This window comes from Bison bison, unplaced genomic scaffold, assembly GCF_000754665.1.
Source record: "Bison bison bison isolate TAMUID 2011002044 unplaced genomic scaffold, Bison_UMD1.0 scf7180017864134, whole genome shotgun sequence".
In the NCBI taxonomy this organism is placed as follows: Eukaryota; Metazoa; Chordata; class Mammalia; order Artiodactyla; family Bovidae; genus Bison; species Bison bison.
Genome location: NW_011494706.1, coordinates 7,003,821 through 7,015,450, shown reverse-complemented (window position 1 = coordinate 7,015,450; position 11,630 = coordinate 7,003,821). Strand labels below are relative to the sequence as shown.

Here is an 11,630-nt window from a genome sequence, read left to right as displayed (position 1 = left end):
AAAACTCTGCTGAATACAACTGACCTAGAAAAGTACAAACAGAAAATTCTACACTTAACGTCAAGCGAATTTTTGGGTCCCCCAAAATCTTATTTATCCTGAGCTCCCTACCAGTCCATGGATGCCAACCTGTCTTCTGAAAATTAGGTCCAAACAACAAGCAGAGGAAGGAGCTTGTTCTACTGTCTCTAATAGCAATAAACATCTTGAGAAAAGCTTTACAAGGGCTGAATTCTCAAAGGACAGGAAAGCAGGGGCAAAATTCTTGAGCCGGAGTTCTCTCTTCCCAGAGTCCAAGAAGGAGAAAATTACGTAGTGGCACTAGAAAAGGAAGTTGCTAGTTTAATTCCCAGGACATAGGAAAGAAGGAAAAAAAAAGTTGTGGAAATATGTCCAAGATAGAGACATCCCTAGAGGATCATCTGGGAGGAAGCCCTGTTCCCACACGACACTGATGGCTTAGAGCTGGGAGCGTGGCAGAGAGGAGAAATCCTTAGCCTACAGCGGGGCCTGTGTGTGAGAATCTCAAGCTGGAGGTTGTAACACACTTTGTCCTACAGAAATACTGTTAGAAAAAGTGCTTGAGTCTTGTTATTGCTCTACTTCAACAGAGCAACTGGCTATTTTGAGAATTAATTTCAAACTCTTGCGTAATAGTGTTGTTTCTGCAAAAAAACATAATTTGCTTGCCAAATAATTGACTTAAAACAAGCTTTTGGAATTGCTACTTGACTACTACAGTGGATCTGGATCATTTTCCAACACAAATTTCCTTTCTTTCCTTCTCTGCCTCCATTGGGGGAGTGTTTGTTCTATTAAAGTTGGCCTTGGCCGTGTAATTTTCATCAGTGAATGGAACACGGACAGAAATAGCAGGGTACCTTTGCCAAGCCTACCTAGGCCGTTAGGGGCATTGTATGTTTCTGCTTGCCCTTCTGGGAGGACCCACCTTCCTCCTATGATGAGAAAAACACGCCCCAGGGAGCCAAAGTCCCTTTGGTCTGGGTCCCAGAATGCGACACGTGGGGAAGACCAGCACTTGACCCACTGGCTGAAGAAGAGTTGTTTCAGATGATTCACAGAGCTGTCTCTGCCAGTGTGCAGACCCACGAGCAAGAGACAAAGGCTGACTGCTGAATGCTAGTGAGATATTTATTTTGGTTGTTTGTTACGCAGCAGAAGCAGACGAATACAAGTATCAAAAAAAAAAAAAAAAAGTACTACCTCAGGCTCTGAAAGCAGTTAGATAGCAAGAACTCAGAAACTTCTTTTCTACAAGAGCATCATGTCTGGAGGACGTACCCAGCCTCCAAAGTTAATCACGATGAACGGGACAAAACTTGTAAAGATATATAGGTTTGGGTTGCTAAAAATAATTCTCCCCCTGAACTGTCTTGTTACTGCAGACTACTTTCCTTATAGATTTACATAAGAGTATTTACAAATGTTGATGTATATATCCATACACATATGACTGAAGCATTGTATAAAGTCGACTTCTTTTCAGATAGAAATGGAAAAGCGTTAAACTTTAACATGTTAATTGTCAACAATTTTCCTTTCCCTTGCCCTCCTCAGTAGAACATTTTCAATAGAGGAACAGTACTCTGAGGGTGGCAGGGGCCTCTCTCGTACTGAATGGGCTGCTTTCTCAGCTTTACAGTTCTGGCTCTGTCCCTCTAAGATGAAACGGTGAGAGCTTTTAGATAGTTCTGAGGTTTAAGGTCTTGGACTGTCCTTTCCCTGAATATCTGTGCATATTATGCTTCACGCTTAACCCTCAACTGGTCACGATGTTACTGGCTCTGCTTTTTAAATTTTTAAAAATCGACTGCTGGCTGTGCTGGGTCTTTGCTGCCGCACGCGGGCGTTCTCCAGCTGCAGTGCACAGGCTTCTCATTGCGGTGACCTCTCCTGTTGTGGAGCATGGGCCCTAAGGCATGCAGGCTTTCCTAGTCGTGGCACACGGGCTTAGTTGCTCTGTGGCTTGAGGGATCTTTCCAGACTAGGGATCGAACCTGCGTCCCCCTGAATTGATGGCCGGATTCTTAACCACTGGACCACCAGGGGAGTCTGAGCTCTGCTTTTTATTCCTCTCCTCTGCTCTTTATTCCTCTCCTCTGCTCTTCTAATCTCTGCTGCCACTCCTTATCTACCGACTTCCTTCTCTCTTTGGTAGGTTTCTTTGCTCCTTTTTCATCTCCTGCTACTTCTTCAGATTAGCATGTGTAGTCTGACTTTGAAAGCCACCACCGCTATGAGGGGACCTTGAATGAACACATGGGATTGTCTGTTATCTTTAAATTTTAAGTTCTTCTTGGTGATTCCTACTGATGTTGGGGCCAGGAAATCTTTGGGGCTGTCTTTGGATGTTCCAGTAGCTGAAACAGTGGGTTACTTTAAAGTTGTTCATCATTGTGACTCTCTACCCAGAACCCTCTACTAAGAGAAACATTTCATTCAAAGTTCCTGCTGAAAAGGAAAGCCTATGGTGGCTGTATTTTATATCAGGTAGTCCTCACCCTCTCCCAGCATAGCTGATTGGGCTAGGAGGGCAGCTTGGCCTTAGGTACCAACCCATACCATGGTTTGGCAGCAAAAGGGTGAGGTGTGCCAGCCAGATTCCTCTCTGTAAGAATCCGATGGAGGAAACAAAGGCAGGAAAAATGCTCGCAGAGGGACTGGAGAGGAAAGGATCCGTGAATTAGTGAGTTCTGGTAGTCAAGGGACCAGCTGATGTTAAGGGGAACAGACAGCAGGACTGAAAAGAAGCAACGAGGTGGAGTGAAGGGCAGGGAAAAGCAGAATTGGTAAGAGAAGGCGATGCACAGAACAGTGACATACTCTGGATGGCTCTCCATCTGCAGCCACCAGAAGCGATCCATCAAATCTCCTTTTCTTAAGGTAATGCAAATACATGCTTGGTTGCATTCTGGGTTAAAGAACGATTCCCCAAACAATAATTACGTAAGATTAGAATCACACCCCCCCTCCCCACCAAATGAGCTGTGAAATATAAGAGAAATCAAGGAAGAAATTTCCTCGATAGCATGTAAACCACTGGGTATGTATGCGGTATACAGTGAGCCCTTGTCTAGGTGAATGTTCTCCTCTCTAATTAACCTATCTCAAAGGATGCGGGCCAGGTCCTCAGTGAGTGTCTTACAAACAGCAGGGAGGGAATAGGGCAGTGGAGGGAACTTTTGCCTAACCATCAAATGAGCCACCATGAGGTGAAGATGGAGTTAGGGCTTTCACTGGGAAAAATCCATGGTTCTGCAAATGGGCCAGTCAATGGCTGTGTCCATACAGAGCTGAAGCATAACATTTCTCCTCGGACTTATAGACTCTTAGGTCTGTATCTAAAATTTGTAATACGCTGACAGAATGGGAGCACTGGCTCCTCTGAGTCTAGGAGCACTTTCTTGGCTAGATATCAAAGGTTGTTCATTTGGCTGGTAAAGAATACACTCATTACTACTCATTGGGTTCCAGACAGCAGGAGTAGTCCAGGGGGTACATTGCCCTGGTCTCCAAGTACAGGGAATTATGTACAAAGCCAAGTACATGAGTTTGAGTCTCAAACAGGGCATAGACCTTTGTTTTTGGTGAGGTATTTTATATGGCAGGGCACGTTCAATACTTCTTAAATAAATCAGTAACTGGAAGGAGTCTTGCTATTTGGTTCCTTTGGAAAAACATCTTCCTAAAGATGTGCCTGTTTTAAGAAAAGACACATTTAGAATGCCAAACAAGCTGCTTAAAGTAGCAGGAAAGTGTAAACAAGGAAACATAATATTTACTTCTACTGAAGCATATGTTTAGACGAATCCAGAGGATTCTAAGGCTGCATTCAAAAGAACATTAAAAAATGGCAGAATGAAAGGGTGTGAATCAGACTCTTTCCCTTTCTATAGGACCTGAAGACACTGCAGAATCCAAAGTCACTAGCTGCCATGGGGGTGGAAATGAAAGCTGCAGAGAGATTTCAGCTCTGTCCTGTGAGGCTACGGCATGTGAGGCTGAACTGATGCTGTGGCCAGCGCCCAGTGCGGACATAGGACTTCTCAATAGCAGTAACAATTCATTGCGTATCAATGCAATATCAACGTGTATCAATATCAATGCATTACCCATTATCATCAAAAGAGAGAAGTAACGTCATTAATCTAAAATGTGTAGGCAATGCATCACCAGCACACTAAAAATATTAGCTGACGAGTTCTATTCATGAGCGCAGAGAAGACCAACTCTGCATCGTGTGAACTTACCAGAAGCAGGTCTTTGCCTTGTTCATCAATGTCTGTTACAAACTTCTCAATTGGTTGAGGGGATTTTGAGTGAAAAGCCTGCCTGGGTAGGGCAACATCTCTAGGCCAGTCCTCTTCTCCCGGGAGTCCAATTACGCTACAAAAGAACCACAGGTGAATGTAAGCATGAGCTACTGTGCTGAAGCGATTTTTCTACCAATTCCAGAAGGAGGTGAAGCCTAAGGGAGGGGCCCGGGGAACACAGAGCCCAGGAGTCCCCCACTTGTGTGACCGGCAGGGTTCTTCTCTGTGCTAGTGCAGTATGGTGACCCTGGGGGGAGGGCAATCTCACAGGAGAATTATAAAGGCCACTGGGGAGAGAGACGCAATCACTCTGGCAGCAGCTGTGAGATGTAAGAGATCACGCAGAAATGGAAACTTACCAATAAGCCCTGAAACACTGCCGGACCAGGATCTAAATACTCAAAGGAGACCCGCATGGACGCATCATGTTTTCCCTTATGCCCCAGACGGCTTTTTGTGTCCTGATCAAACACTCCTGTGTTGACACACTTTTAGGATGCTCATCTAACATGGTGTGTTGACACGTAAACCTGGTTGCATTTTGGGTTAAAGAATGAGTCCCCAAACAGAAATTACATAGATTAGAGTCAGACCTCCCAAATGAGGCTAAAAGGTATGTTAGTTCTGTGTAACACAAACACTATTTTATCATTTAATATAAAATTTAACTTATTTATTACATATTACATATTTACATATTACAAATTTAACTTATTTACATATTTTACAGAATTACTTTTTGGTATTGCAAAGTGAGCAAACAATCCATTAAAAACCCTGTTATCTTCTGTCTCCTCTGAGACTCATCCTAGGATCAGAGATGCAGAGAAAGAACTGAGCAATGTAAAAGCAGCACAAGCTTTGGAAACAGGCAGAACTGGGTTCACATCCTGAACTTGCCTTATCGGTAGGTAAGAACAAATTATTTAACTTCTGTGAGTCTCAGTGAGTCTTTATTTATATGACAAGGGTAATAATCTGTGGTGTTAAGGATCAGCAATGATTTCTGTAAAATGCACAGCACAGTGCCTGGCCCACAGGATCTGTCAACATCAATATCAATGTACTTCGTATCAATGCATATCAATATCAATGCACTACCCATTAGTATCATAAGAGGGAAATAACATTATTAATCTAAAATGTGCAGGCAATGCGTCACCAACACACTGAAAATATCAACTGATGAGTTCTATGGGTGTGTGACTTAAGGTTCTTCAGAACTATTAGTAGGTCTGTGGCCTTATACAACTTATACATTATATAGATGTTCCTTACAACTTATATACAGGTAGTAAGTAGGGTTGAACAAGGAAATTCAGGGGAAGCAAGAACTTATATCTCATATAGACTCTGATTAATTCTGAACCCTGGTTGGTGCAGTGGTAAAGAATCTGCCTGCCAATGGCAGGAGACGCAAGAGATGCAATTCAATCCCTGGGTTGGGAAGATCCCCTGGAGAAAGAAATGGCAACCCGCTCCAGTATTCTTCCCTGGGAAATCTCATGGACAGAGGAGCCTGGTGGGCTATAGTCCACGGGGTCACAAAGAGTCGGATACATCCTAGCGACTAACAACAACCACAAGAAAAATTAAAATTTAGTGGACAGAATATATGGCTATTGAAATACTGAGCAAACTTTCTGACTACAGTTAGAAATGGTGCTACCCTGCATTGTAGTCTTCTTGGCCAGTACTTGCTGGGCCTGAGAGGCCGGGGTGGTGGTGTGGTTGGGGAGTTCTCCTGAATGGGTCTCCAGGATGTAGGAACAGGTAGTGGTAAATTCCACAAGATTTCTGCAGGACTTTGTTCCCCTTCTCTTACCTCGACAGAGCCCAGGCCACAGGTCTCACCTGGGAAGAGCAGACGCCTGCCACAGGGTGCCTGGTGAAAGTCACTGTTACCCCACCCGTGTCAGACATGCAGGGAGAGCCAGGTTACTGAGGCAGAGAGAGAGACTCACACAGTTACTGAAACAGATGAAGGGAAATGACAACTTGAGCAACAAACAAATTTAATAGCAAGATCCAGAATAAGAATAAAAAGAAGACAGCGAGAACGTTACCATTAATTATTTTTAAAAAATGTGTGTGTGTTTGGATAGAATGGGACAGGCAGAGGAAGAACAGAAGAATGTTTACTAAATGACTTTAAAACATTGCCTTTCATTTTTGGCTTTTTGGCCATTTTTATATCAATATTTTTGTGTACTGTTACCAGTTACCTAGAAATCAATTCTAACAACTCTTAGTACAAATTGAAAATCTTTTTTTACATGCAGTTTTGAATATATTTATGTCGAGTTAAATCTGGCAATGTTGGCACCTGAATGCCAAAAGTTCTCAGAAAAACAGTGTCCCTACATGTATATAAATAACTTTTAAAAGTGTTTTAAAATCTACCACCTCCTGAGACATATAGTTTAGATATATTATTATTTTCATTATATAGGCGGGGAAACTTAAGATGGGGAATAAAATGAATGGTTAAAGCCACACAGAGAGAGTTCAGCCCAGAGGCTGGATAGAACTTACTCCAAATTCAGTATTTTATTTCCATTTTACTATGACTCTGCTCTTAAAAATGCTCTAGAATGTCACAGATTAAAAGCACTCAGTTTCACTTTCAAAGTACTTGCTGTCCTTTGAAAGTATAAATCTTCCTAAACACAGAAAGGTTTTCCCCCTTAAGAGAATGTGAATATGGCTTCCCTTTCAAATATATTCACTTTAATATCTATTATGAACTTTTATGGTCCATACATGAGTGTTGTGAAATTCTAAGAGGTCCATTCAAAAGGGCTTGCATAGAATTTCAGTATTTGGATCAAGCTGAATATAAGGCTTAAAAGTTGACATTTGTATTGGAAAGACTGACAGAGCAGGTTGTAACCTGCAAAAGTGAAAGTCACTCAGTTGGTCCCAACTCCTTGGGACCCCATGGACTATACAGCCCATGGAACTCTCCAGGCCAGAATACTGGAGTGAGGAGCCTTTCCCTTCTCAGGGATCAAACCCAGGTCTCCCTCATTGCAGGTGGATCCTTTACCGGCTGAGCCACCAGGCAAGCCCACAAAACCTATAAATGGCATGAACGGCTGGGACAGAAATGACTTTTCAAGTGCTTCCAAGGGCCGCTAGGGTGCAGCACTGCCCTTTCTCTACGCCAAAGTGAAGAAAGCCTTCGGAGGAAACTGAACAGCATGACCTGACACAAGGCCAGAAGTCAAGAAGGAAAACCTAAAGGCACAAAACGTAGCGCGCGTCACGGCTTCTTTTCTACGGACAACCTAGATCTCAGGCCCTGGCCAGAAGTGGAACTGGCTTCCCTTGGAAGCAAGTCAAGTGTGTTTGTCAGAGGTTCCTTCTGGTCCATCTCATGGGCTTCAAGCACTCGGGGCACCAGCAGTAAGAAGGGCGCTGGAGGCAGACAGAACACCAAATGGGGTCAGCTAGGAAAAGCAGGTGAAGGACTTCGGTGTCTGGCAAGCTGGCTTCAGTCAAGAGTGTTCTTGCTTTTAACAAGAGGGTCACGGGTAGGCCTGACTCTCACGGTTCCCTCTTCACGATCACATGCACACAAAACATACTCAACAGGGACAGGCAAGAACAGATGGGAGCTCATCCCTGAATGACCGGAGAAGCGGACACCCAGAAGCAGAGTCACGTGCAAGTTTGGTCCTGAGTTGGTCCCTCCGACAGAGTGGACGGTAGCAGCGGCAGGAGCAGTCACTGTGGTACCTGTCCTAGACCTGGGAAGCCCCCAGACAGTAAAAGGTGCACATGTGTTTTTCAGGCCTGAAAGCCACTGGGTCCGACACTCAGCAGTGATGTTGGCGCTCACAGAAGCCTGCTGCAGCTGCTTCTAGTCGCCAAAAGAACAAACTCAGGTTCCCGTTTTATCCCAACTGTCTTCAGCAGCTATGCATGAGAAGACAGTGTTAAAATATAATGTTTTTCTTTAGGGGGACTTTTCATCAGTTTTACAGCCTGAATATCATAATAATCATGGGGATTCCTATCAAATGGTACAGACCAATGTACCATTTTTGGCTCTAGAACTCCCATTTCTTTTCTTGCCACTCCAATCCTGATGGAGCTTGGCAAAGGATGCCCTATTGCATGCTCTGTGAGAAGAAAAGCCTCTTCTTCACATTCTGGACACACAGAAGCATCCACAGCCTCACATGCACAAACACGCAAACACTCACGCACTCTGAAAATCATCAAGGAGCTACGTCACAGACGACTGGAACCAAGGAATTCGAGCACAAGGAAGGACCTCTAAGTCACTTCTCAGGCGAAGAACAAAAAGATGAAGCAACTAATGATGAATTACAGGAAGAGCTGGCATTCTTACAAGCGCTTATTATGTGACACGGGGCACCAGGTGAGTCCTCTACACAGTGTTCGGAGTGACCTTCTCAAGGCTGCATAGCTCTTTAGCCACAGACAGAGGGATGGAACCTAGGATTCTCATTTCCTTTTTCAGTGTTCCAAAGAGAAGTCAATTGAGTAGCAGACCATCCTTTGCCCAGGAACACAAAACCAAACAATGCAAAGCCAACCTGGCTGATTACAGGATGTTCAATGGGGACATGAAGCCCAGTGAATAAGGATGGGTTACCAGGCCACTGAGCACCCCGCCCTCTGATGGTGGAAGCATCTGAAAAGACCCCAAGCAGACAACACAACAGAACTAAAGAACGGGAGCTCAGCCAAGCAAAGGGGAGCTGCCAAAGGAGCCACACGAGCAACACACAGGCTTCCAGGGCAGAGCAGTCAGGCCACACGTCGTGACGGGCTCTGCACGAAACGGCACGTCTACCACATCCCCACTCACCACACAAATAGTAACACTGTCTGCAGCAGCAGCTTGGAGTAGGAGAGACAAGAGATAAACATGTTATATGAACGTCAGAGGAAGGTCAACGTAAATGTTCTAATGCTACAGACACGGATGTAAAATCACAGGTACTACTTACTCCAAGATTTTTCCTAGTTGGTCGACATCTGAACTTCCACGAAAAAGCGGCCTGAAAGAAAGACACACATTAAACAAGGAATTTTCTCCAGTTACATTTCAGTCCAGTTTGTCCTGATGATTATTTAACAGAAATCAACATATTCTTTGGGTGGGGAATAAGTAACCTTTCGTAAATGAAGGTTTTTCTTGCATTCTCCTTACGGTAAGGATTGCTCCGGAATATCCGGTGGTGCCTCACTCCCATGCTGGGTATCCTTTTCTCTTTTTTTTACTTGTTTATTTTTAGTTTTGGTTGTGCTGGGTCTTTGTTAATGCGTGTGGGCTTTCTCTAGCTGCGGTGAGCAGGGGCCGCTCTCTAGTTGCGGTGCTCAGGCTTCTCTTGTTGCGGAGCACGGGCTCTAGGCTGAGGGGGCTTCAGTACTTGCAGCACGTGGGCTCCGCAGCTGCAGTGCACAGGCTTAGCTGCTCTGTGGCGTGTGGGAGCTTCCCGGACTAGGGATTGAATGCATATCCCCTGGCTTGGCAGGTGGATTCTTAACCACTGGGCCACCAGGGAACCCCATCCTGAGTATCCTAGTCTTAGTCACTGTAACAACACTGCCACCATCATATACAGGCCCTGGCTTCAAAGTCCTGTCTAACTTTGGGATCGGATGGAACCCATCACTATCTTAGTCTCAAAGCAGAGGTATGTGGAATTCTTTGAAATTATTTGGGTCAGATCCTTCTCAGAGCACCCTTCCTTTTTCTGTAACTGAAGTATGCTGCTGCTGCTGCTGCTAAGTCGCTTCAGTCGTGTCCGACTCTGTGCGACCCCAGAGGCGGTAGCCCACCAGGCTCCCCCGTCCCTGGGATTCTCCAGGCAAGAACACTGGAGTGGGTTGCCATTTCCTTCTCCAGTGCATGAAAGTGAAAAGTGAAAGTGAAGTCGCTCAGTCGTATCCGACTATTCGCGACCCCATGGACTGCAACCTACCAGGCTCCTCCATCCATGGGATTTTCCAGGCAAGAGTACTGGAGTGGGGTGCCATTGCCTTCTCCGAACTGAAGTATAGTTGATTTATAATATTAGTTTCAAGCATACAGCAAAGTTTTCCAACTCTCTCTCTATATATATATATACATGTATGAACGTATATATGTGTGCATGTGTGCATGCTCAGTCGCTTCAGTCATGCCTGACCTTCTGTGACCCCAAGGACTGTAGCCCTCCAGGCTCCTCTGTCCATAGGATTCTCCAGGTAAAAATACTGGAGTGGGTTGCCATTTCCCTCTCCAGGGGATCTTCCCAACCCAGGGATTGAACCCGGGTCTCCTGCATTGCAGGCAGATTCTTTTTTTAAATTTCATTTATTTAATTGGAGGATAACTTCTTGACAACATTGTGGTGGTTTTTGCCATACACCGACATGAATCACACTTGGGTGCACATGTGTCCCCCCATCCTGAACCCCTCTCCCACTTCCCTTCCCTACTCCATCCCTCTGGGTTGTCCCAGAGCACCGGCTTTGAGTGCCCTGCTTCATGGATCAAACTCGCACTGGTCATCTATTTCACATATGGTAATATACACGTTTCAATGCTATTCTCTCAAATCATCCCACCCTTGCCTTCTCCCACAGAGTCCAAAAGTCTGTTCTTTACATCTGTGTCTCTTTTGCTGTCTTGCATATAGGATCGATGTTACTGTTTTCCTAAATTCCATATATATGCATTAATATACTGTATTGGTGTTTCTTTTTCTGACTTACTTCACTCAGTTTAATAGGCTCCAGTTTCATCCACCTCATTAGAACTGACTCAAATACGTTCTTTTTTATAGCTGAGTGATATTCCATTGTGTATATGTACCACAGCATCCTTATCCATTTGTCTGCCGATGGACATCTAGGTTGCTTCCACATCCTATCTATTGTAAACAGTGTGCAGGTGGGTTCTTTCTCGCTGAGCAACTGGGGAAGCCCAGCATGTATATAAACATATTTTTAAATTATTTTCCATTATAGGTTATTACAAGACATTGACTATAGTTCCCTGTGGTATACAGTAGGTCCACATCTCTTTTATGTACAGTCGCTTGTATCTGCTAAACGCATACTCCTGATGTATCCCTTCCTCCTCACTTTTCCCTTTGGTAACTGTAAGTTAGTTTTCTGGTGGAGCGCCTTTCCTTAATATCACTCTGCTATCACAGTACTTCTTCATGGGTCTCTCTCCTTCCACTTGTCTGGAATGCCGCAGTGAGCTACCTATGGGGCTGTTTTTTCTCATCATACCACATCCCTTTCTCCCAGTTTTATGACAGCGAA

General features: G+C 44.4%; 1 protein-coding gene across 3 annotated transcripts in view; it reads right to left on the bottom strand.

Annotated features, from left to right (window-relative positions):
• The window catches only part of CDK6 (cyclin-dependent kinase 6), a 261,972-nt gene that overhangs the window by 12,160 nt on the left and 238,182 nt on the right, over window positions 1–11,630 (bottom strand). For all 3 annotated transcript variants that reach the window (XM_010839786.1, XM_010839784.1, XM_010839785.1), the window contains exons 6-7: window positions 9,320–9,370; window positions 4,272–4,407 (exon numbers count right to left, since the gene is read on the bottom strand). In XM_010839786.1, the coding sequence (XP_010838088.1) occupies window positions 4,272–4,407; window positions 9,320–9,370 (187 nt within the window). The remainder of the gene's footprint in view (window positions 1–4,271; window positions 4,408–9,319; window positions 9,371–11,630) is intronic.